Here is a 27,538-nt window from a genome sequence, read left to right as displayed (position 1 = left end):
TTCACTAAAGTTTCCACTTCTCACTCCTTGGTCTTCACTTCTCATTTCTCAATTCGTACCTCACTCTTCGCACTTTTCACTTCGAGTTTCTCATTTCTTACTTTTCATTTCTCAATTTTTACTTCTCACTTTTCACTTCTCAAATCTCAATTCTCACTTTTCACTTCATACTTCTCACTTTTCACATTTTACCTTCTACTTTTGCTTTCTCATTTCTCACTTCACACTTCTCAGTTTAAATTTGTTTCTCTTTCTTCTTGCTTTTCATTTCTCACTTCTTACTTCTTACTTTTCCCTTCCTACTTCTCGCTTCTTACATTTCACTTGTCATTTTTCACTTTTCATTTCTCACTTTTCACTTTTCATTTCTCACTTTTCACTTCTCACTTTTCACTTCTCACCTTTCACTTCTCATTTTTTACTTCTCACATTTCGAATTTTTTATTTCTAAATTATCACTTCTTACTTCTCACTTTTCACTTCCGACTTCTCAGTTCTTACTTCTCACTTCATACTTCTTACTTCTAACTTCTCACTTTTCCCAACTTACTTTTCTCTTTTTACTTTCTACTCTCACTTTTCATCTCTAATTTCTCACTTTTCACTACGAATTTGTCACTTCTAACTTCTTACTTTTCACTTCTCACTTCTTACTTCTCACTTTTTACTTCTCACTTCTCAGTTCTCACTTCTCATTTTCCACTTTCAACTTATTATTTCTAACTTTTCCTTTCTCACTTTTTACTTTTCAATTCTAACTTCTCACTTCTTACATCTCACTTTTTACTTCTCATCTTCCACCAATCACTTCCTATTTCTCAAGTCTTGTTTCTTATGAGATGTGCGAAATGTCTCATTCCTCACTTCTAACTGCACAATTCATGTACTTCTTACTACTTATTATTCACAATATAAGCTTTTTAACTTTTCGGCTAAACGGTATTCGGCCAAATGGCCGGACATCGTATTTATTGTACATGTCACGGGGATGACAAGCTACGCCATCTTTGTCACATCTTTTCTGAATCATCAATACGAGTGCACTGCAAATGCAACATAAACAATTGCGAGGGTGAAAATGATATAAAACGAACAAAGGCGTAGACAGTACCTTGTGCAACTAGCATTCTAACTAATTGAGCAAATAAGTTGAACATTATTAAGTTTGAAGCATGGAATCAAGTGTAAAATTGTTTTAATTGATAATTCGTTTAATTTTTCTCTATTTTCTCATGATTGTATCATGTTGCATTATTGAGTGGTATGGGCGTTTTGCATCATATTCTCCTGTAAAAACGTCAACATTCAAAATTCACGCACATACTATTGCAAAATGAATCAGTATTGGGGTAATTTGACACTGGGGGATAAATTTATCCCCCAAAAAATAACGAACAGGCAAACATGTCAAAATCCATAGTAAAAAAATTGGATGTCGCTCCTCTGGTACATGTGCACTGATTCTGACCAAGGTGAATACAAACAGGTGTAGCAGTATGCCAATTACATGATTCAGCCATCTTGGATTTTTATATGGGGCAGCCACCGAGTTTGTTTATGTTTTGCACTGAAAATAAATTTTTCCCCCCCGCGCTAGTCTCTCCCATCTACTGTCAAAGTGAGTGAACCCTGATATAAGAACCCTGATTCTGACAACATCGATTTAGCAAGCTGAAGATGATTTGGAAAATTACTTCTACACAGGATTTTGTTCTTACGCGATTTTTTTTTCGCTCGTATTTTTGATCGTGTGACTTCAATTTGCCACCAATCTCTTCGCAACATGTTTAAAAAAATCCAGAATAAATCAAAGGAAAATCACATGACAATTAAAATACGTTAAACATTTAGGATGAGTGGAAAATTGAGAAAATGTAAATCGTGTAAAAACAAAATCCAGTGTACTTAGAGAATATCGAGTAGAGTAGAGTAGAGTAAAGTGGGGCAAGAGTGCGCGTGGGGTAAGAGTACGTTTTCGATTTATTGAAGTAATAAAAATAGATGAACTAGCAGCGCTGCATCAGTTTGACAGGAATTCTGGACAACTATTATAATGTGAAATTGTGAACGATATGAATAAACAACAAGGGAGATATGGAGTTAGATAATATTTTGGTCATTTTGCTAAAAATAATTGTGTTTTCGCAACTAGTATTTCATTATCATATATACGTTCAATCATGTGAACATTATTACCATTTCGATAACCTATTGTATAGAGTACTTTAAGGTGCCGAACATCAATCTGGTTGGTTTTCCAAGAAATTAAAGCCATTACTTGAATAAACTTTGAAACTGTAGGGTAAAAGTACGCAGGAACGGGTGGGGCAAAAGTACGCATGTGAATCTTCATGTACTGATGCCAAACCCGTGTCTCTGGCCAAAATAAAACTACTTCCGAAACGTAAAGATCCACAACTAAGACAAAAGTGACAGATACCGAAAATTATCACAAGTTTTGAGGATAAGTTGAAGTAATTTGGTGTTGGAAAGGACTTAGCGAACAAAGCACTTAAGCGAAATAATGTAGTTGTATTAGGACTTGTTGTACACCTAAACATAATACGAAAACACAATTTCATCTAAATGATAGTTTCATTTAATCAAAAGAAACATCCATAAATTACGCAACGCTTAGCTGGGGGAGGTTGCGAGATGTATGACGATTCATATAATTTTTAGAGGATTCATACAAAAAGTGTGAAATAGGGGAGAGGGGTGATGAAATGGCCAAATTTTACGTTACGTGATTGGTAGACTTTCTGTAAGTTGCTTTGTTTACGCCACGCCAAACCTGATATATTTTATCTCTGTAGTTTTTTTTTGTATATAAATAAAAAGCAATGGTTTTTTCCCTCCCCTCGGATATGTGATCTTGCCGCGATGGGTGGGCTTACGCCATTAGCACTGATATGGCAACCAAAGACATATCCTGTCGTGGTGGTATCACATGTTGACTATTTTTGTTTGGTGCCGCGTCACATATCTGACATTGGTGCACTGATTTACCGCATATGCATGTGATCCAACGGACATCGTGTTTTAGAGCCTTGAATGGTAGTGCAGTCAGGCAGAGGCCTTTTTCATCAGTGATAATGATGTGAGTTCTCTTCTTTTCGGCAATACTTTTCTGATGCGTTCCCTGTGACGCTGAGTCGTAGCCACGCTTACATTTAGCTAGCTAGGCATTTATTGAAAAACAAAGTATTCAAGACATTCGTAGGGAATCGACTGCTGGATTCACTGAGCAGAAGTTTTTTCAAAACTAGGAACGTGGTGCTAGTTTTATTTTGTTATGCCTCACTTCGAAGAGGAATAATGAAAAATATAACACATTATAATGATGGTGTATGAACAATCTTATAACGGCTTCATTCTCGATAATTTTTACAAATAGATAGGCAATAGGCGAGATGAAGCTTTTGCCACCGAAAAGTGAATCCTATAGCTGACCTTGATTAGAACTATATAGATAATCACCGTAATTAATCAACGATAAAGCTACTTGTTAGAACAGTTTAAAGTTATAGGCAACTTTGACAAAAAAATAATGGAACAAACTAAATTCTTTAACAGTTTCCACTTTTACATGATATATCTTACATTAAGTTTGTAGTGTCGACACAGCTTAAGAACATTGACGAATCAATGACTTAGGTTAACAAAATGATTTGACGAATGCATAACCTACACCCAGAACAAAAAAAAAATTAATTTAAAAAGTTTTAAAGTTTTTAGAGTTTTAAAGTTAAAAAGTTTTCATTCTACATAAATAAAAGCTATAAAACAGAACACTAATATGTAATATTTTTTATATTTTCAATGTGGTCACAAAAAGCTAACAAATTAAATAACTTAATAAAATTAAATTGGACTATATGACTAAGTGACCTTTCAAACCACATCAGCTGCTTCCACGGCAAAAGAAGAACACATTGCATTTTAAACATTGCTTTTAAAAACTAGAAAAACGTTGTACTAGGATTTTTGAAATTATCATTTTAAACTTTGATCATTAAGTGGTTTGAAGTCAATTACATTTTGCATTAGTGTCGAGTCGATTCCAAATCCGAACCTCACATCACCCTATCCTTATCCTACCTCATGACGTTCAAGTGGTTTGCAAGGACTCTTATGCAATTACCCTCTCTATTATCGGCTTTGGATTGACTTGCGCTCTCATTGCCCCACCAAACGCTGCAAACATCAATTAAATGTTATAAAAACTCTTATTTATGTTAATATATACTTAAAACACATGATTGGATAAATGCGTACTCTTACTCCACCCGATGCGCACTTTTATCCCACCGGTGGGGTAAGAGTGCGTTGTTCACGTATCTTGCAATAATGGTTTTACTGAAACGAATCTAAATAATTTCAATATTTTTCTGCTGGGTAATATAAAGGAAGAGTATATGAGCCATCGACATTGATTTGATATGCCGGAGCATTGCTTCATAAGGACCACATGTTCGATTGAAAACTAAGTGCGTACTCTTGCCCCACTCTACTCTAAGGGAGGTATTGACTTACGAAGGGAATGCACTTTGCTAGATTCAACGGAATTTAAATTTTTGGAAAAACACCCAGAAAATTAAAAAAATGGAAAAACTTTTAGGGTGATTCACTTTCAGCGTAAGATTGTAATAAATTCTTGGGGATATTCCATATCTTCAGCTTGAATCTCCTGAACAATTCCTGCAAATATTCCCGAAGAATTTCCAGAAAAAATCCAGTTGTATTAGAAGAGAAAAGTCATTTAACAAATTCCGGATGCTTTTCAATACTAGCTGTGCATGTGCTTAGACATGACAAGAAGAATTTCCGGAGCAATTCTTGGAGAAATGAGAATAGTAATACTTGGATGAATTTTATAAACAATCTTGAAGAGGCTTCCTGACAAAATCCTGGAGAAATCTCAGAAGGATTCCTAGCGAATTTTTGAGGATCTTTTAAATCTTGCTCTAGGAATATCTTCTGAAATTCCTCGAAACTTCATTTCAGGAAGTTATCTGGAATGTCCTACATTCTCCACGATTGAAAGAAATGTCTTCAAAACGTGCTTAAGAGTTTTTCCATAGAGATTTCTCCATAATTTTTTACGAGAATTTTTAAACAGTTTTCTTTAGATTTTTCTTAGGAAATTTCTCCATAATTCATAAATTCTGTCAAGAATTTATTTGATTGTCCACTACAATTATTATCATTTGTGCAAACTAAGGTAAAAGTCGTCTTCATTCAGCACGGTCTATGGCTGCACGTCTTCAACCACGCAGTCTACGAAGGGTCCGCAAAACATCGCCAAATAAGGGTATACCCCGTTAGGCATAAGGATGATAGCCATAAGTACGTTGGGCATAATGGACGTAAAGCATAATAGAGGTTAGGCATAAAATGACCCAACGAACAGCCTATGCCATAAAGAAGGCAGAATTATGCCAAACGTCCATTATGCCTAACGTACTTATGTCTAACGTCGCGGACCAGCCAAATAATACTGTTCTCTGATACTGCTACCCTTATCTCTTGAGGAATATCATCTGAAAGCACCAAAGAGGGAATTGGTAAAAGCCTCAAGCGCCTGCACAGTGGCGGGCCCTCATACAAATCCCGGACAAAACCTGAGATTGCGTTAAAATCTTCACCACAGAGTAATTTTGAAACGTAGAATTTATTTTGAGGTTAAGGTGATTATAGAATGAAGCCAGAAATCGGCATTTTGTAAACCACGTGCTTTTCCAATATTGTTTTCAAGAGCGCGAGATGAAAGAACCATAACGCGTATGGGGCTGAAATAATGTTAGATCGTTTGCTTAGTTATGCTGAACAATCATAATTTGAGTTTCGGCACTGTACGAAAACTATTTCGCCAGATTTGGGGTTTTGGAAATGTATGTAGATAAACGTGTGGTGAATTTGAAATTCACCACGGGCTTCATTCTATAATCACCTTAACATATATATTGAACTAGTCGACCCGGCAGACGTTGTTCTGCATAGTAGGCGAATTTGCGCGTTGTGAACTCCCCATACAAAGTTTCCATACGAATCTTAATTTTAGTTTTAGCATTAGGACACGGACACGAACAGGACATTCGCACAACACCCAGTGGACAAGCGGAGAATTTTCCGCTTTACGAGAAGTTTTCTCCTTACTAGGGTGGGAACCGAATCCACACTCCACAGCTTGCAAATACGCTTAGTCCACTGACGCCGCTAACCGCATGGCCACTAATTCCCGTGCTGTTAACTAAGGACGCTTACAGCCGAATCTTACGAAGCTCACGATCGAGGTGTGCTTGGCGATGAATGAAGCTTCTTGGAAGCTGGTTTCAAGAATTCGTCGATGGGCTTGATGGAAGCTTTAGGCTCTCGTTGGCCTCCACTGGACGGCCCACGATAAAGGTGCTGTTGACGAGACCACAAGAACAGACAACGTTCACTACACCATTCGCCTGGGAGGTAAGGTCCCATGTTTGTGCGTACGGCCTTCTGGCATTCACTGGACGACTAGATGGCGTTGATATCGGGAGAAGACTAAGGAAGAAATTCCCAAGTAAATGCTATCAATAATCATACGGGAACTTAAATGTATAAAGAAAATCTAACGATCCCCTGGTTGTGTGGTAATGGGATCGACTCCTTTCGCTGATCCGAACACGTGCTTATGCATATCAAGTTTGCTTTATTCTTCATTATTCCTTTTATCCTCTTCCTTTTTTCTTCTTACTTTTTCTTTCGATTATCTGTTTTATTCTTTCTTCCTTTTCTTTTCCTTTGTCTTCTTCCTTCTTCTATTCTTTCTTTATTCTTGTTAGGGGGAATGACGGCTTTGGCAGGTTTTGTTCTATTTTTGTCAGGGGGGTTTTTTATGACTGATTATGCTCAAATTTGACCTAAACATACTTTGCGTATCAAAGAATATTGTGGCCAAACTTCATAAAATTCGGTCGACCAAAACCCCCCTGACAATAATAGAACAAAACCTGCCAAAGCCGTCTGTTCCCCTTCTTTCTTCTTTTTTTGTTTTTTTTTTTTCGTCTGCAATGATGGCTAAATGACATGAAAAAGTGGGAAGAAGGAAAAAATAAGAATGAAGAAGGAAGAAGGAATATGGAATAAGAAACTTCTTTCTTATCCTTTCCTCCTACTTCCTTCTCCATATTCCTTCTTCCTTCTTCATTCTTATTTTTCCTTCTTCTCACTTTTTCATGTCATTTAGCCATCATTCCCACTTTTTCGTGTCATTTGGTGGTTAGGTTGAAAGTCATCTAGCCGAATTTGATTTGGCCGAAATTAGCGTTGGATCGATTCGGGTTTTAATCTGAAAACGTTGTTCAGCCGAACTGGTCGTTTGGCAAAAAAAAAGTCGATCGGCCGAACATATCATTTGGCCGAAAATTCTTTTTTACCAAAACAATCATTTGACAGAAAGGGCCATTTGTTAGAAAACGTCATTTGATCGAGTAGGTCATTTAACCGAAAAAGTTGTTTGGTGGAGTTGGTTTTTTGGCTCACAACTCCTTTCAGCAGGAAAATCCATTTGACTAAAAATGTCATTTGAGTGGACAGGTCTTACATACGAATCATTGAACGGATTATACGATCGTAAATGTCGTTGTCGATAGAGTCATATGGCCGAAAATGTAATGTGATTGTACAAAACTGAATGTAAGAAGTGTGAACTAATTAACCCTCACCCTTCCTTGATACTTTTTGGGCACTCAAAAATGACTTTAAAAATTCATAACTCTTTGATTATTGACAGTTTTGACGATTCACCCACTAAACGAACTGGTTAGGTGGCTTGTTTTTGAAACTGGAGAGATGATTGAATTTGGCCTCCTAGTTCCGGAATAATTATGGGGTCAAGTGCGGTATGTTTTATTTTTTTAAAGTGAATGACCTTGCTGAAAATCTTGAAACAAATTTGTTGGTGTGTTCAACTTCATGATATCACGATCATGGAACCGAGGGGGCAGGCTCTCATAATGCTACGGAACCTGACCAACACCACTCAGATGCCTTGAATTAAACTCTATTGAGCATGTATCCTGAAATGATGAAGCAAGATATGGTTTTAATCACATCAAAAGGTGGCCACTTCCCAGGCTCCCGGAATACGGCGGAACCTGTCTAAACCGTGGAATAGATCCTATTGAACATGTTTCGTAATATCATGAAGTATGACACAACAAAAAAAAATTAAGACGTTGACACTCTACCTAATTGAAAGCCGAAAGACTTAGCCGGTTTGTATGATTTTACCAATTATACAAACCGGTTCAGTCAATCGCCAATTATCGGTTAATAATCAAAGGAGGTATAATTTTTAGTGCCTAAAAGCATCAAAGCAGCATAAGGGTTAAGGATAATATAATTCTTATTCTTCTTCTTCTTCTTCTTCTTACTGGCATTAGATCCCTACACTGGGACAGAGCCGCCTCGCAGCTTAGTGTTCATTAGGCACTTCCACAGTTATTAACTGCGAGGTTTCTAAGCCAGGTTACCATTTTTGCATTCGTATATCATGAGGCTAACACGATGATACTTTTATGCCCAAGGAAGTCGAGACAATTTCCTATCCGAAAATTGCCTAGACCGGCACCGGGAATCGAACCCAGCCACCCTCAGCATGATATTGCTTTGTAGCCGCGCGTCTTACCGCACGGCTAAGGAGGGGCCTAAGGATAATATGATTATTACTTCTTATTGTGCAAAGTGAAAAGTGCGAAGTTTAATGGGAGGGATAAGAAAGCCTAAGTGGAAAATGAATGTCTCACTTCTCGCATTCAACTTCTTACTTCTCACTTCTCCTTATTCATTCTTAATTCTAACTGTGAAAAGTGAAAATTTACAAGTGACAAATGAGAAGTCAAAAGTGAGACGTCTCATATCAAACTTCTCAATGACGTTTTCGGCCAAACGATATGTTTGCCAAATGATCTTTTCAACCTAATGTTTTTTTTTTGCCGTAAGCTAAATATCATTTTGGGCCGGATAGCTCTTGCGACTATTTTTACCAAACGGCATTTTCGGTCAAATGACCTTTTCGATCAAACGGCATTTTCGACAAAGTGATATTTTTGATCGTATGCCCATTTCGGCCAAATGACACTTTTTCGGCCAGATGAATTTCGTCCAATTGGTTTTGTTGTGACAAATGAAATTTCTGCCAAACAGATTGCCCGGCCGGTAATAAAGTTAATCAGTTCAGTGTGTGTTTTCTCTTACTTTGGACAGCAGAACGATCGCACGATCTGCCGAAATATTATGTTCTGCATTTCACGGCCGGTAATAAAGTGCGTGTTTTTTTTTCGGAGTAGCTATCGGGCAAGCGTGTTTTAGTCGCCGCGAGGTAGTCTTCGGGAAAATGCGTAAGTCACGCGTTGCTTTTCCACTTTTGTATCATCATAAATATGGCGTTGTTCAAATGAAATAATTAGTCGCTTGCCAAGGCGATTTCCTTCCCAACTAACATACTATTCCTTTGCAGTGCGCTTATGGAGATGCAGAGGATTCCTCGGTCTCTTGTAGCAATGAGTGTCGAACTAATGTTCCTCCCCTTATCCTAATTGACTTGAGGACGTGGCGGCATCCTTATTGGTCTTGAATTAAAGAAACTTCGAAGCATGTACAGTAAGAATAGCTTTCTAGTCCCGAGAGAACTATTCAATTGGTGAGCTGTGCATTATTTGTTGTTCTCGGCCAATCACGACTAGCAACTACGATGGGTACAGTTAATCAAGCTAAGCTAATCTAAGCTACAAATGAAATTTCTGCCAAACAACCAAATAGGTTTCAATCGAATGACTTACTGCCAAACGGCCGTTCCTCAATTTCTTTAATGGTGTTAGGGGTCGGGTGATTTAGGTTTCGTCACTACTTCAAATTCAGCTTAGATTTTTTTTGCCTTTCCGAACAAATTGGATCCAATTTCGGCCTTCACGCGATATCGATTACTGCTTGGGACACTGTAGTCAATAGCGTCTGTAGCATTTTCGTTACCAAATCCTTATTACTGATGTACTGTCTGTAATCGTATTACTTGTCCCACCTGTACAAGGTTTCCTCTTCATATGGGACAAATATGCGATTGCAGAAAGTGAAACTAGCTACAGGCTTCCGGTGTACTAATGTAAAATATTGTAGATGACTTCTTTAGCTTTTATACACTGCAATTATCATCAGAACTGCACTATTTCTTTATAAGCACCTACAAAAGCAATCGCGTTATTGCTAGAAGACCTTTCAATAGGAAGTATTTAGGTAGAAAAGCAAAACATGTGTGGGCGATTCGCGCGTTTTGAATACTCGATGTGCATATGCACAGCATGTGAAAGATTTGAATCAAAACAAGTATTAAAGGTAACCACTTTCCTCCGTGGGGTTTGAACCCACGACACTCAGTGCGCCAGGTGGTGCTTTTTTCAACTGCTACGAAGAACCTTCGTCAGTATTCGTAGCTCAGCTGGTAATGATGAATCCCAATTCCCAACATCGGACGCATTGTTCAACACTTGCTATCTGTTTTTCGAAACAACTGTTGTTTGTTTGTACACACCCACATCGAGATAGAATGGAATTGTTATTTCTAACACTTGATTGTCTCCTGACTTCTGGATTCCTGGAAAATAATGAATAAGTAATTTATTTATCCAAGAATAATTGACGAAATGTTAAAATGTTAATGAAATTAATACTCAGATTGAGTTTGTTTAAAGTAAAAACAGAAAGAGGCTTGTGATGAAATCAGTCCAATTTAGGGGCTCCATTTCTTGTATCCATTTGAGAGCCTGCCGGTGCCACTAGTTGGGAAACTTATGTAAAGCATTTTTCAAACTGTGTGTTTCACTCCTTTGCAGGTTTATGACATGTATCTGAAGCAAAAAACTGCTCGCGAAAAGTGGTCCAAGACATTGTGGGCCAATCTGAACCCTCAAGCTCTGCTGGACGGAATTGACGGCTTCATGAAGGAGTACCGCAAAATTCCCCGATCGGTAAGTTCTATATTGCTTGCACTTTGTATAATTCAAGATATCTAATTGGCAAGACAAACATTTGACGTGTATACAAAGGGGAATGGTCATTTGACTGAAACTCATTCGGCGGAAAGCCATCTGGCTGAATACCACTAGACCAAACGAACCATCAGACCGACACCCAACTGGTCGATTAGGTCAATTGGCAGAATAGGTCATTTGGCCGAAAAGGTCATTTGGCCGATGTGGCATGTGCTTCACACATGTCATCGAACCATGCCTGAGTTCAACAGAACTCGCACGTTGTTCCATGCTGGGTCAAATTCTGACCTATCAGTTAGCAACCCATCGAGTCGATGGCCGTTGCATTCATAAGCAGCAACCCGTCGATTCGATGGCCGTTTCAATGCATAAGCACTTTCAGTTGGAAAGTGTCATTTTACAGAATGTTACTTAATGACTGTTTCCAGGCAATGCTCGTTCTCGCTGCCTGCGGAGTGCAGAGCCAAATGGGTGGTCTCTTTCTATGCCTATTCTCACTCTCTCGATCGGTGCATCGATCACTGATTGGTTGAATTTACATAGGACTTCAGACTCCTCATTAGTTACTAGGAGCTCTAAGTCGAAACAATGAATAAAGCTTCAGTCTGGTAGAACCACCAAAACATCAAAGTCTTTTTTTACATGGCAGACCGCGTCAAGTGGCCGGTACCTGTATCTTAAGCACAGTGAAGTTTTAGCCATTACCATACGCGATGTTCAGAAACAGCTAAAGTGAATTATCTACAATATTTTGTGAGATAGACAAATTTATGTGTGAAATAGCGAAAATGCACACAGTAATCCAAGGAATGAACACTGAAATCGTGCTGCATCAAAATCCGGACGTTTGCAGAAGTGATATAGTTATCAAAAAAATGGATTTAAGCTTTAATCCAGTTATTTATCATCGCAAACCATGTACGTGATCAAAGAGTAAAGGAAATTTACGAAGCGCATGGAAAACAAGTTTAATAAGAACGATATTGTGACATTTTCGCTGTTCTGAAGAAGAAGAAATGGGAAATCAGAAATAGATCATTTTGTCGAACAACTGATTAGGCCGAATGTGCCAATAAGTCTATTTGACAAAATAACCTATTCTGCCAAATGACCTATTCAGCCAAATAACCTGGGGCCTCATTGCGCATCTCCTTTCGACAGCTCTTTCGTATGACAATTTGCAGGGTTTGCTCGTTTCTAGTCGAGGTGCGCAATGCCACCCTGTTCGGCCAAATAACCTTTGGTCATATGACCTATTCGACCAAATTACAAATTCTGCCAAATGATTTTCGGCCGGATGGCTTTCTGCCTAATGGTTTGATCGGCCTAGTGGCATTCGGCCAAATGGCTTTTAGTCAAATCAGTTTCGGCCAAACTGAAGTTCTCCATACAAAGAGTCCTCAAAAGACCATGGTAATAACAAAACTATCTGAATAGTGTTTGTATATAAAATCAATTTTCAGAAAGTTTGATGCATTTAAAAAATCAGAACACGCATTCCTTTATTCATTTACATGCAAGATATCTAATTATTTTTAATATTTGTGTCATCCTCGGAAATAAACGAATGGCAATCCAGTACTTCAATGACTAACACAAACATTCCACCAACAGATCCTCAACACCGATCGGTCAAGCATTGACACCAAGATGAAGCAGTTCAAATCGTCCATCCCGCTCATGCTGAGCCTCAAGGATGAGGCCCTCCGCGACGCCACTGGCAGCTGCTAATGGACAAAACTGGTCAACACTTTGACATGTCACCGGAAATGTTCACCCTGGAGAACATGTTCGCCATGGAGTTACAAATATCAGGTAGGATATCGTCAAACAGTGAGGAAATTGATTAATGATGAAAAAGAGAGTGCATGTCCCGTGCTAAAATGTCTTTTTTATTTTATTGAGTCTTTTGCGGTGCTTTTCATGGCTTTCGGTATCCACGGTGGCGTCAGGAAGTCATTGCTCCACTGAATGCTAGAAAATGTGATTATCGTGTCGTTAAAATTTTACGACTCCTGGCGATATTCATGGAACTATTCCAAAAAATCTATAATCCATTAAAATCATGTCTCCTTTTATTGCCAGTACACGCCGGTTGAGATGCATTCGAATTTTGAGGGTTTGGTCGCTATCAAAATATGACGAGATGCGTAAGCAAGAGTTTCTGGAGATTCTGCACTACATTGCTTTCTGCGTGAAACTCTCGAACCTTGTTATTTTCTAAATGGACCATTTAAAAAAAAGCATAAAAAAATCTGCCATCACATCATTTGAAATCCGCTTCAACGTTTATATCTGATATAAAACCCAAAGGAATGTTTTATTCATTTTTTATTATTTCTTTTCCGCCTTGATTTTCACCGGTTGAAACGGGGATGAATGGATCCGGTTATGATGATGATGGTCCACTGCTCGAATGGTCCGCTACTCCTTTATCGCGGTAAAGGATATCGAAGAAATCATAAACAATGCCATAAAGGAGCTGTCAATCGAACGAGGCGTCCAAGAGGTAGCGAAATCTGGCACAAACTTCATTCAACATCCTGCCGTACAGAAAGATGGCGGCGGCGAAGAACACCGAAAGGTAAGTAGCACCTTTTTGGCAGTGACGAGATAACTATAAATTTTACAACAGCTCTTTGCTCAGTCTGACCGTCAGCCGCGCCAATTTATTACGATTTATTGACATCCATGAATTCTTACATAAGCAGTTTATATCAAAGTAATATATTTTGAAACGTTGATTTTAATAGCAATTTTGTCATTGTCTCTATTGCTCCACGGTTGCATCTCATAATTGAAAATTATTGTCCTATTGGTTTCAATGATCCTCTTACACCTGGGTTTCAATATCAACCAGACACCGAGCCATAATCACGCTCAAGCACCATTTATGATAGCCATAATTTAATTAACCGAAACATTTGGAACGGTACTGATTTTCCACAGTTACCACCATGGTCCTCTCTGCAAGAACAACACTCGAAAGACTACCATCCATGCACAATGGGTGCTGAAATACGTAAACAAGAGTCAAATTACCGCCACGCGCAGCAATCGACAAAATGTGCGCGTAAATACTTGACAAATTAATTTTCAATTTGTGCGGGCTCACGCGACAATAACTTGTTCCATCGGGGAAAATCAAAGGCCTTCTTAACCCGTTCAATCGGCCCCGGTCCATAGCAACCTAAAACGAGCCATCCTTCGATGAGAGTTTTTCCCGAAGCGCAATTAATTTTCAAGGGAAAATAAATAAAATCGAAGATATTTAAACAAAATTGATTACAGAAACATTAATTTATTGCATTTGAGAGCAGCAGAATGACAACATCCGACGACGGCCAAGTGGTGGAATAAATTATCCCTTGCAACCTGGAACGGAGCTTGCTGGTGAGTGACTGGCACTTCGGAGCTGATTGCGATATGCCATGGATTTAATTTCCTTTACTTTATCAACTGGTTGCCCTCCCGCAAACCAACCTGCACTCGAACTCGATTAAACCGACAGACAGACAAAATATAACGAAAAAATCCTTGCAGATGACCTTGTCTCGAAAAGACTGGTTGACGATAATCGGTGTATGGTTGCAATATATTTTTATTAAAATGCGTGCACAAGTCTACGTGCTGAAGGGAAGTGTTACCAGAAGGAAGTGAAGATTTTTCAGAGAATGTTTAAAAATTTCTCTGTTGCAGACTTCTAAAGAATCTCATGGCGGGAAGAACAGGAATTCGAAACTACATAATTTAGCAAATGGGTCCTTTTCGACCAAATGTCCTATTCGGACAATTGTCTTATTCAGCCAAACGACCCTTTCGGTCAAAAAACCCTTTCGGCGAAATTACCCTTTCGGTCAAATGACCCTTTCGGCCAAATGACTCTTTCAAACAAAAGACTTTTGGCATTAGGGTCTTTTCGGCCATATGGTATATTCGGCCCCTTGGAAAACAGGTGTAAAAACTCAGGGCATTTGTATCATTTCGCAATGGTATCGTGGATTCTACTGCTGCTGCTGGGATGTTAAACCTCCGAACGATGATTGAGGAGAAGAAATATTGTTCAACTACTACTCGCAACAGTCGATATGAACAGCCGACCCTGTACGGTTTACGTCAGTCATATTCAACGTTTCCCATCTGTACTACAGTTTACCGAATTATTTCGCCAACGACAATTTGCAGCATGTTTCAGCAGTGTTGTCCTACACTCAAGAAAAAATTCTGCTCTTGATATTACTCCATCTAAACGATTTTATAGTTTTAACTAAGTAAGTTCACTGTAGAAGGATATTGAATTTTCTCAATTCATGTTAAACTGTCAAAAATGCACGCCAGAGCCACAGGAGCGCGCGCACTGAAAATACACTGGAGTGTTTTCTGGAGTGTATTTTCGCGCGCGCCTCCTCACTCAAAAAACTCGCATTATATTCATGAGTTTACTCATGGATTTTTGCAATGGGGTTGCCAAATGCATTCCATATTTTTGACACATATATTTCATGCGCCGCATGAATTACATGAGCGTTCATACACTTATCTATGGGTCATCGATCCATGTGTGAATTTGTATGCAATTTGGTATGTGCCGACACATGATATGCATATTTCAAATACATGGATTTTTGCCATAAGTATGTGTCGATTTTCCTGAGTGTGTAGCTCTGGTGTCATTTTTTGACAGTTTGACATGACATTTAGAAAATTCAAATATCTTCTCAAGATGAACTTACTAATCAAAGTAATATCCAAGAGCAGAATTTTTCCCTGAGTAGGGACAACACTTTCAGGAATTCATTGAGCAGCTGATAAGTTTTAAATAATTCATTTTAGATTTCATGTTCTAAATTCGTGTTTTGTGCTTCATTTTATGAATGCAATATTTTGTAGTATTTTAAAAGATTCGCGTTTTGCGTCGTTTGAAGGCTGCAATTTCTATGATGATCAACTCTAGGAGGCTTTTTCCCACCATCTTCAATAAGACTCAGGTCAGATGAAAACTAATCCACTTCGTTACCTTCAATCAGAGTTGAAGTATAATGAGAATAAATAAATATCCATATAAAAAAAATCAGTTATTCGTGTCTTAGGAGGAATGCTCATCTTCAGGGACTTAATTTGAACCCGTTTAAGTTAATTTTTAAGTTAACCGTTTAAATTTTTACGCCGCTCTTCCGAACCGTCATGCTGTATTCGATCACAGGGAGAACGTTTTGTTTATAGGTAGCAAGCTTATTTATTAGGAACAATGGTGGCGTCGGTTGATTAGTGGATGCAATAATTTCAACAAAAGGTTACTTATCTGTTATATAAACTTGGTGCCTGAAAACATGCTTGGGTCAGGCCAAGATGATCAGCATCATTGGCCCATTCTACTGTCGTGTCATTAACCTTCTGTCTGTGCTCAAAAAAACTTACGTTGTCTGTGCTCTGGGGTCAAATTGATAAATTGAAATTGCTATAACTTTTTAATGTTTGGAATTTTGGATTTATGGGGCTGTTTCGAAAGACAATTTAATCATCTTTCAGGTCGTTACCAAAGATTGACTATTGGTGGACGGGTACATCGCGGGGAGGGGTTTTAGTAAACAAGGGTATAAAACCAGTGAATTTTCATGATTATTTTACTTATATCCGAAAATCCCACCCATTTTGAACTGCACCTTTTTTAAAAAGGTTTTGCAGGAAGGTATGTGCTCTGGCATGAAGTGTTGATTAGTTTAGAACTCGGCCGCCAGGTGGTGGTATATTTGAATTCCAAAAATCCAAAATTGCCAAGCATTAAAAAGTTATAGTTTCAATGAAGATCAATTTGACTAAGCCCCTTTAACTGAAAAAAGTACACTGTAGCGCATATTTTCAAGATTTTTGAAGTGAATTTGCACCTAGGAGACAGATCTCGGCGAGTTTTACCAAACTACCAAAAATTAGGAGAATCGGTTGAAAATTTAAAAAATGGCAGCCACTCAAAGTGGCCACAGACAAAAGGTTCCAGCTGGTGAGGTACTCAGTCAGAACATGCAGACCTCGTTGGAGGTTTATTACTAGCGCACTAATTACTCAACCGTTGTAGACAAGAAAAGGTTAGTTGTAAACAGAGAAACGATGCCGTTTTCTAGAGGCTCTGGCATGTCGGAGATGAACAAATTTAACAGCAAGGGCCCAGGGGCCCATCACCTAGGCGGCGTCGGTGCGGCTTTCTCCGGAAGTCCCTTCAGGAGTTTCTCCGGAGGTTCCTTCAGGAGTTCCTCCGGAAGTTCCTCCAGAGTTCCTCCAGGAGTTCCTCCGAAGTTCTTCCAGGAATTTCCGGAAATTCGCGAAGTTCCTCCAGGAATTCCTCCGTTCCCCAGGAATTCCTCCTCCAGGAATTCCTCCGGAGATCCTCCAGGAATTCCTCCGGAAGTTCCTCCAGGAATTTTCTCCAGGAATTCTCGAAGTTCCTCTAGGAATTCCTCCGGAAGAAGATCCTCCAGGGTTTCCTCCGGATTCCTCCGGAAGTTCCTCGGAATTCCTCGAGTTCCGGAATTCCTCCGGAAGTTCCTCCGAATTCCTCCGGAAGTTCCTCCGGGAATTCTCCGGAAGTTCCTCGGAATTCTCCGAAGTTCTCCGATTCCGGAAGTTCCTCCGAGAATTCCTCCGGAAGTTCCTCCGAATTCCTCCGGAAGTTCCTCCGAATTCCTCCGGAAGTTCCTCCGCGAATTCTCCGGAAGTTCCTCCGCGAATTCCTCCGGAAGTTCCTCCGCAGATTCCTTCGAAGTTCCTCCAGGAATTCCCGAAGTTCCTCCAGAATTCCTCCGAAGTTCCTCAGGAATTCCTTCGATCCTCAGGAACTCCTCCGAAGTTCCTCCAGGAATTCCTCCGGAAGTTCCTCTAGAAAATTCTCCTGAAGCTCTGTTATGATTTTTTTGAAAATTCTAACAAAAATTCTCCTGGAATTCCCTCCAGAAATTCTTTCGAAGGTTTCACCAGCAATTAGTTGGGAATTTTCTCCAGGAATTCTTCAGATAGCTTCTCCAGGAATTCCTCGGAAAGTTCCTCCAATAATTCTTTCCAAAATTCCTACAAAAGATCCATAAAAATCTTAGGATATTTCTTCAAGAATTTCTTCTGTAGTTTCTCCAGGATTTTCTTTGGAAGTTGCGCAGGGAGTTCTTCTGGAAGTTTCTCAGGTATTTCAGGTAATTTCGAGCAAACAATGTCATTGACTGCGGGAATTCGAAATTGAGAAATACTAACTCATTCAATTTCTGTTTCCTCCAGGCAGCGCCGTAGCGTGTGGTTGGCCAGGTTGGCCCCCGCCAAGGGCACCAGGCCTCAGGGGGGCGCCGAAATCAAGAATGTAGCTACAGGAAATGATTTAAAATGATTCTCAAATTCATTAGCATTAGCATTTAGCAGTTCTTACAAATCCGTAGGTGGTACAAGCCAAGACTATTGTATGAGAGTAGCATAGTTTCATGCGTTACCACAGATATTGATTTGGGACTAATCACTAACTCTTATATGGAAGCAATTTAATCTCCAATAGTCAAGATCTGTCCTGGCCACGTTCTTGCGACAAAGGGGAAGGATGGTTTGTTTGACACCTACTTAAGAAAGATGCAGAGAACTCTACGACCTCTCATAGGTGCCACGGGAGGTTTAGGGATTGTGTGGAAGGTTATAACAGTATGAATCGTTTTGGTATAACGTGGAACACAGAAAGAACTAAGATAGCAATACGAAGTAGGAAAGGGACGAGCCTGGAACTGAACCCACGACTTCCTGCTTATAAGGCAGAAGCGTAGCCACTGACCACCGAGCTTATCTTAAAATGATTCTCAAATTCATTGTTTCAAAATGATTCAGATTCAACGACCAGGACAAGGCATCTCCATAAGCAACAATCCCGCAATCAACTGTTTGACTAGTATACACACTTAAATAATCGAATTCGTGAAATTTTGAAATTTCAACAGCAGAACTGTTCGGTAAATCATTTAACTGATTTTCGGTGATTTTTACAGTTGAGCAATGAAAAAATTACAAAAATCTGTAAAATAAATTACCGAACAGTTTTGCTTTAAGATTTCGGTAAATTTACCGAATACGGTGAAATGAGGTAAGTGTGTAGTATCCAGAGAGCCTTTTTCTGTTACTAACTGATACACGTATCAGAACGTCGACTCAGGTGGCACAATTCCCTCAATTTAGGAGATTTATGCCACTGCTTTCACTGTCTTTTACTGCATTTATTTGACAGAATAGGAAGTAAAAAAGATAGAACAGGAAATACAAATGGCAGAGTGCGGAACAGGCTTCTGGGGAGGAAGCCCTAGAAGGACTTTTCAATACGTAAAGGCAAAACACAGAGTGAACTGTAAAATAAACACGGAAGTAATTATATGGATTTTGTGAATTTGAGATAAAATTACTCATTTTACGCAGAAAAACTATTTAAGGTCTGAAAACGATCGCTCGATTCAGTGACATTTGAATCGAAATGTCACTGAATCGAAGGAGATCTTCAACCTCAAACCAGAAACTTACATTTGGTAAATGGTGAAAAGACGAAGCGAAGATGATTAGCATTGATAACATGAGTTTTTTCTTGGGTCTAAATAAACTGCTTAAGCATTAAACGAGGATGAGTATTTGACGTCACTCATCTAACAGCATACTGGCTACAAGAATCTGCATCTAGAGATTTCAATAATGATGGCGACTGACTAACTTCAAAGTTGAAATTCATTGTTCCAAGCAATTCCAACAGTGCCACAACCCACTCCAGACTTAGGTTTTTCTTGATACGACAAGGTCTTCATTAATCCGACCATCTACCAATTCCTCCATCCATTTAAAATCCTGTTCAAACCACCGACCAGACCACTCTAGAGTTGGATTTTTCCTAATCAATATGGCGATCCTGAAGTTCACCTAATCCATCCAAAAGTGGGTTTTTTGTTCGTCTAGGTTCGATAGCGCCCTAAGCACCAAACAGCACACATTTTATTGGCATTACTAGGTCCACTAGTGCGTGAATTCACAACAAGTAAGTTCGGAGTTTTTTGTCGAGAACCAGCACAGTCAAGTAGATATTTGCATAGATTTATTGAATTAAAAAAATCATGAAACTGTCAATGGATTTGTAGGAATTTTATGGCTTTTACTCTTTAGTAACCTTACTTTTACCTTTATATTGAATCAAATAAAGGTTATAGAGTCTTAAGGAAAATAAAAAAAATAATTAGGTGCACCATGCAAATAATTGATTTTAGATCTCCCTGTTTTTTTGCGCTTTTGAGGGCGCCCAATAATGGTTTCGCAAGGGTGCTGGGACGCTACTACGGCTATTCCTCCAGGATATTTCAGAAATACTTCAAGAATGGAACCACATATCAAAAATATGGCTGAATGAGATTTTATCTACCACGTTTACCTAATTTGTTTGCCTTTACCGATATTTTAGCTAAGTACCGAAATAGATGATACAACTGTTCTGCATTTTAATTGGTAATATTCTTCACAGTTTTCTGTAAATTATTTAAAAAACCATCATTTTTTTCAGTAATTTTATTTAAGAAAATTATTATTATTTAAGAAAAGCTGATACAAATATTTAAAAACTATTTTATCTCCCCCTCGGATTTTTTGCCAAAAATAATATTTTGAGGAGGCAACGAAACAAAATTCGGATAATTTTGAGGATTTTCAAAACATTCTTTAACAAATCCGAGGATTTTTTGATTTTGTTTCCATTCTAATATTTATTTTATATCCCCCCCTTCACCTTTCGGAGACCAGTAGACAACATGTTAAAATATTTGTAACGGCCTAACTTTCAAAAATTACGAAACATCCTAATTTTTCAAATCATCGCACAACCTTTTCAGTAGAAGAATTACCAAATTTTTAGTCTATGTTAAAGTGCGTATACTTGAAATTCTTCCGGCCAATTTTCTGTCTTCTTTCTTCGAGTTCCCAGAAGTTCTGAAAATTCGTCATGAATACTTTTATGAATCTCTTTTTCTCGAAAATTGCTCCGTAAATTTATTTCGAAATTCACCCCACAATTTCTTACGGTATACTCAAAAATCTTCCAAGAACTGCTTTGGTATATTTGTGGAATTTTCAAAGAAGTTCTTGAAACCATCAAAGATGGTGATCGCTTCTGATCCGACGGTTATAAGAAGGTGTACAGCGAAGCGGGCTAGGCGATCGGACCAATTACAAAACGGTTTGGTGAGCGTGGGGCCCACCGAAGATGGAGAGATGTAGCATCGAACCGTGTAGTGAGAAGTTGAATTGTTAATTCGATGTTATGTGTTTAGATGTAAGCTAAATAAATTAAATGAAATACGAGTGATTTAATTTAAATGTAAAAGGTAAAATCACAGAGTTTGCCATCACTTCCTAGCAGCTTGACCGAATCCCCATCTTCGGGTTCATTTATATTTATTTTCCACATGCCCGTTTGTTTCATCCGTTTCCGTTTATTTCTCCCCACTTCGCAGGTTCGTTCTCGGCGCTGTGGACGAAATAATGCAGATACTGGAGGAGCTCGATGAATCTCAATCGATGGCGGCATCACAGTAATTACAATTGATTGCACTTTTCCCTGTACTCGACTATCCCACACCAACACGGTCGACGAACGAGCCGACGAGCTTCGAGAGCTGGATACCATTATTCAGCATGTGCTCTGGCTACCCTCCGATTTCCTCCAGCCAGAGGAATGGGATGGGAGGCTCCGAGCAAAATGTGTTAAATATTGAAATTTTCAATTTGTGATGCTATAAAATATTCAGACAGTGTCGCGTGTTCGCCGGGCGACCCATCCCAATAATGTCTACACAGAATCGCTCATTTGTCCATCGTGATTGCGGTGCCAAACTGTTCCTGCACTTCATCCTCATTGAGAGTGCGAGCTAACCGATTGTTCCACTACGGAAATAATTTATATTGAATTTTAGCAGATCTATCAATGAGGAGAGGTCTTGTCCCCTGAAATGCATACACTTGACCCGAACGGTCTGCGTAGGTACAAAGTAATTGATTCCCAACCTCGGGCTTTCTTGTAATTAATCACTCCCCGGGAGGATATGAACCCTTCGTAAACCCATCTTTTTTTCTCCGTTCGTTTGCATCGTACATCTTTCTTTCCAAATAGATTTATTGGCCCTTCCTGCGCAGTTCACGAGTGGAAAAGCACTTGACGCTGATCTCCGAAATCATCGACAGGTGGCTGAGTGTCCAGCGGAAGGCTCTACCTGGAGGAATATTTATTGGCGGCGATATAAGTGCCCAATTCCGGAAGAGGCGGAAAATTTAACAACATCGACGAGGAGTTTCAAAGGTAAATAAGGCAGAGGGCCATCGTTTGTCGTAGTCGTTCGACACATCCATTGCCATCTGTGGGGACTCTTTGGGGCCCATGGCGTAGCTAAGAGCACATCGTTTTATTTCACATAAAGAAATTTACATGCAACTGACTACTGGGCATTCGGAATTGGATTGGAAAAACGCAACAATGCTGCTGGTATCTTAACAAGTCAAAATTCATGAATGCCGATTCTCCGAATGTAGATACCAACCTAATGTGGTACAGATAGTTTCTGACCTCCTTCAGAATGAAAGTCTAGTCGCCAATCGTCTTCTTGAACTCCATATGATAGGCCGGATTGATTTTTCTTTTCGGTGAATGGAGATGGTGGCAAAACGATACGAAAATTGATATCCTTCTTCGATTCCACCTTTCTGCCATCAATACCCCGAAAAAAACTCGCTCAACGGTTGAGGAAAACTTTTCCTTGTTATTTTGCGGCCTTCGCGTTCCATTTCAGATCATGGCCACATGCCGCAAATCCGCTTGTGGTTGATGTTTGCTTGGTTCCGGTCGACTCGATGACTTTCTGCGGCTGGAGCGGACCTGGATGGTCAAAGTCGCTCAACGATTACTTGGAACACAAACGGATGCTGTTTCCGAGGTGAGTCTATCGTTCTCGCACTCTTTGGTGGTGGTGGTATGGGACGAGGAGCAACGGTGTTGGTTCGCCACTGCCCAGTTGAATGATGATTGTTGATTCACTTTGATGGGAATGTGATTTTTGGCAGGGTTTTATTCAATTCCGATTCCTGGGAGGCATCATTCTTGGGACGGTGATTGCGTTGGAAGAATTGAAATTCGAGGAAGATACGGTGACTGTCGTAGATTGGATCTCATGATGGGATTGTAATGTGAACTTAAGTCGTTTGAGTTTTGCCTACATTCACATCATGACAATGATAGGACATCTTGAATAAGGTACTGACCTGCATTGGCGGCAGCATGTTTCTAGAGAAATAGTCCTATTTCGTTGCTAGTTTTGTTGTCCTGCATAACCATAACATTCCAAGGAACGCCCTAGATTGATATCGGAAAGTTAACGATATGTGAGAGATATTCATCAGAGTGTTCACTAATTTACCGTCCTAATAGATCCTTCCGTTCCATTATAAAGCCATGTAGGAAATTTAATTTTAAATTAAATCTAATTATTTTACAAACATGAACAGTGAACACCCAACACCAAGAAAATGACAACTTTTGCAAAACTTCCAGCATCGCAAAAAGCTTATGAAATTACTATCGAATGAGTATGTCTTGCGCTTTCAGCCCATGATACATTCCCGTGAAAGGATTTCAATCTCCCATCAGTCACCGTATCCTCAACAGAAAAAAAAACTCGTCATCTCATGTTTCCGTTCAGCGCTCTGTATTATCAAAATGGCAATTAATTTCTGATAACTCATTTAGGTTCTACTTCATCTCGACGGAAGAGCTGCTATCTATTCTCGGAAGCAGCGAACCCACGTGCGTACAGGAACACATCATTAAGGTAGGTGGCGAAGGTGTTTGTATAACAACAACAACAACAAACGACAACTTCCTTCGTTTCACGTTGAAAAGCAATTAATAGGAGTCTTACGAGCAAAGCTTCCGTTTCTCTTGAGAGCTAAATTTAACGATCCCTGCTAGGCCGGCGTGGGAGGCCTAATGAAATTTACCGAAACTGTTTTTACGACATGCAATTTTCGCAAACATTTAGCGAGCTCGATAGACGGAAATGGACGGCGGCGATACTCAATTTACTCCGGCGGCCGATGACCGTCGGATTCAGCCGCCGACGCCACGTTTTATCGACTGTCCTCGAAAATGCTCGTTAGTACAGATATTGGTTTTCTTTCTACCCGACAGATGTTCGACAACATAAAATCTTTACGATTCGCCAAAGATCATTCCGATACGCCGATTGTCACCGCCATGATATCGGAACGAAATTATGGAATTCCACATGGTGAGTATCAATTTGAAGTGGACGTAAGCTTTTCAGACCATCCGAAACGTTCGTGAAACTGGCGCGTAAATCGTCGCTGCCGGGCTGAGTGGAGGCGGACGCCTATTGTTGACGACGGCATTCCGATTGGTTACTCCCTGGCTGGACGAAAAGTTCGCACATCTTATTTTGTGATATCACGTGCGAGGCTGCTGCTGCTGCGTTTGTATGAGTTCGATGCTCCCCGGCTTTGATGGTTTCAATGGAGTGAAACAGGGCAAGTTTATGTTTCAATTGCTTCGATAACGATCTTCGTAATAGTGGACTTGTGCGCGCCAGCAGATTCAAAGAAGTATGACTGCGGACACGGTTGGATGTATCAAATTATATTCTTCGAAAGGTTTCCCAATGTGTTGTCCGTTTATCCGATCAGAGACATTAGAAATTGACCATGATTGGATGATAAGCTTCATCACAGGTGTTGATTCAATGAGGTCAGGGCCTTTATTTACCAGACGTTTGCTACGAACAATTTGCATGACGTCGCTTAGTATAATCTTTCTATCTACCCCAAACGATGGACTTTTGCACAAGTGCCATGAACGGTAGTAAACTATAATGTGGGCTGAATATTATTTCCACGCATGGCTGTTCTATTAATAGGTAATTTACAGGTTTCACACATTTTGTTAAAGAGCATTTTACTGGTAGTAAATTGCATTTATCTGTTTCAAGTATGCAGAAATTATTGGACGGCGAACTACCCGCAATTATAACTAGCATTAAGTTGATTTTGCTCTAGTATGCTCGGGCAAACATAAAATATTTTTTCTTAGACTGCATCTCATTTCATGAATTCAAATCAAACTTGTATCACAAGCAACGTTGCATAAATTCTAAATAACGCTGCTCACACAACAAGATTATTTTTGACAGATCTCGAATTGTTTTGATAGATGCCTTTAACGGTCTTATTTGGAAGCACCTGTAATTTTTATGACTTGGTGATTGTTGAATTGCCATTGTTTTCGGAATTCAGAATTATTCCTAGATTTACCTCAAAATAAATAAATAAATGGTCTGTGTTGTTCGTATCCGCATAACTCGAAAACTGCTGGAAGGATTTTCTTCATTGATTCACAAATATGTTCATTGCGCCTCCGGCAGCGTGTCATCGCATTTTTAGGCCGTCCGTCAGCTTTATTCGGCCTTCAGCCCACGTATTAGGGCCGATGCCCACGTAGCGTAGATGCCCACGTAGATGCCCGTAGCGTAGGCCCAGCCTCGTAGTGGGCCGATGCCCACGTAGCGCCGCCTATTAGTCCGGCTTCGGACCGCCTTTGACTAAACCACTGTCTTGCCACCATTGAACGACACCGAGGTCCGCTTCCCTACGAGGCATTATTATTTATTATTTATTCAGACTAAGGCCGAAGTGGCCTGTGCGGTATATAAGATCTTCTCATTCGGCTCGGTCCATGGCTACACGTCGCCAACCACGCAGTCTACGGAGGGTCCGCAAGTCATCTTCCACCTGATTGATCCACCTTTCCGCTGCGCACCTCTTCGCCGTCGGATCGTTGTCGAGAACCATTTTCACAGGGTTACTGTCCAACATTCTGGCTACGTGCCCGGCCCACCGCAGTCGTCCGATTTTCGCGGTGTAACGATGGATGGTTCTCCCAACAGTTGATGCAACTCGTGGTTCATTCGCCTCTCCACGTACCGTCCGCCATCAGCACCCCACCATAGATGGTACGCAGCACTTTTCTTTCGAAACTCAAGTCGTTGGTCCTCCACGAGCATCGTCCAGGTCTCGTGTCCAGGGACTATCGGTCTAATGAGCGTTTGTAGATTGTCAGTTTAGGCGGCGAACTCTATTCAATCGGAGCGTCTTGCGGAGTCAAAGTACGTACGATTCCCAGCCACTATGCGTCTCGAATTTCTCTGCTGGTGCATTTTCGGCGTCACCAGTGAGCCCAGATACAAATTCTTCTACCACTCTACTTCGTCACCACCGATGCAAACTCGTGGATTGTTCACGTGTCGTCTCTTGAACCTCTTACTATCATGTAGTTTATCTTCGATGTGTTGATGACTAGTCCGATCTGCTTAGCTTCCTCTTTAGTCTGATGTAGGCTTCCTCCATCTTCTCAAAGTTACGTGCCATAATATCTATGTCGTCGGCGAAGCCAATCCCTACGCGGCCTGCAATAACCGTCCGACCTACCGTCGACTGCATCATTGGCCGGATTCCTTCTAGCATCATTTTCGTTCGGCAGCCCGCCGACTACCTCACCCGTGCTCTATGGTGGGAGCACAATCGCCTGACCAACCTAGTCGTCACCTTATCGCCACCCACCTGTAAGTTTTTTTTGTAACAAAAGCCTCCAAATCCATATTTCAGTTTTCTGGTTAGTCCTATTCGCTCTCGAAAACCTCCCACACCAGTGACCCTGAGACCTGGAACAAAAGAGGCTGAGTCCACCCTGACGGCTGCCGTGAGCGGTTCCGGGACCACAAAATCAGAGTCTTATAAATTCATTCAAAATGCTGCAGTTATTCGTGGATTTGCTTTGAAATGTCTCCTGGATTTTCTTTAACACTTTTCATTTTTTAGGTTAACTGAAGTCCATTGAGAAATTAGTCATAAATTTCAATAAAAATCCCCCGAGTTATCCTAACGTTTATAAAATTTAATAATTTGAACCAGAAATTCCTTCACAAATTTCTTCAGGAACTTCTTCATGAATTTTTCATAGAACTCTTTCGAATAATCCTACAAAAAATTCATCGCAAATTCCGTCTGAAGGTATAAACCAGAGCAGTTCCTTAAGGAATTTTTGGAGTATACCTTACGGAATTTCTAGGGGAAGTTTCGAAACAAAATTCCAAACCAATTTATTGGAGAATCTGTAGAGGAATTTTATAGAAGTATTATTGAACAAATTTCTGCGGAAACTTCTGAAGAAACTCGAGGATGACAGGAGTATTTGTAGAAGAATTCACAGAGGCAAATTTTGGGTGAAAGTACCAGGAAATAAACTAAGAAAACTTCCAAAGGAATTTCTGTAATTGTTTCAGTGGGGATTGTCAGGAGAACTTCAAATAAATTATTATCAAAGGAATTTTCGTGTGCTGGAGGAATTGCTGAAAAATTTAAAAACTTTTCCCCTGGGGCTTCATGGAGGAATGTTTTGAGCAATACGTAACTAG

The 27,538-nt window shown here is 39.8% G+C and overlaps 1 protein-coding gene across 2 annotated transcripts in view; it reads left to right on the top strand.

Moving 5' to 3' along the window:
* The window catches only part of LOC134222877 (dynein axonemal heavy chain 10), a 332,935-nt gene that overhangs the window by 163,128 nt on the left and 142,269 nt on the right, over positions 1-27,538 (top strand). For both annotated transcript variants that reach the window (XM_062702027.1, XM_062702022.1), the window contains one exon: positions 10,869-11,003. In XM_062702027.1, the coding sequence (XP_062558011.1) occupies positions 10,869-11,003 (135 nt within the window). The remainder of the gene's footprint in view (positions 1-10,868; positions 11,004-27,538) is intronic.

Source organism: Armigeres subalbatus, chromosome 1 (genome assembly GCF_024139115.2).
Source record: "Armigeres subalbatus isolate Guangzhou_Male chromosome 1, GZ_Asu_2, whole genome shotgun sequence".
Classification (NCBI taxonomy): domain Eukaryota; kingdom Metazoa; phylum Arthropoda; class Insecta; order Diptera; family Culicidae; genus Armigeres; species Armigeres subalbatus.
This window is presented reverse-complemented; position numbering and strand designations above follow the sequence as displayed.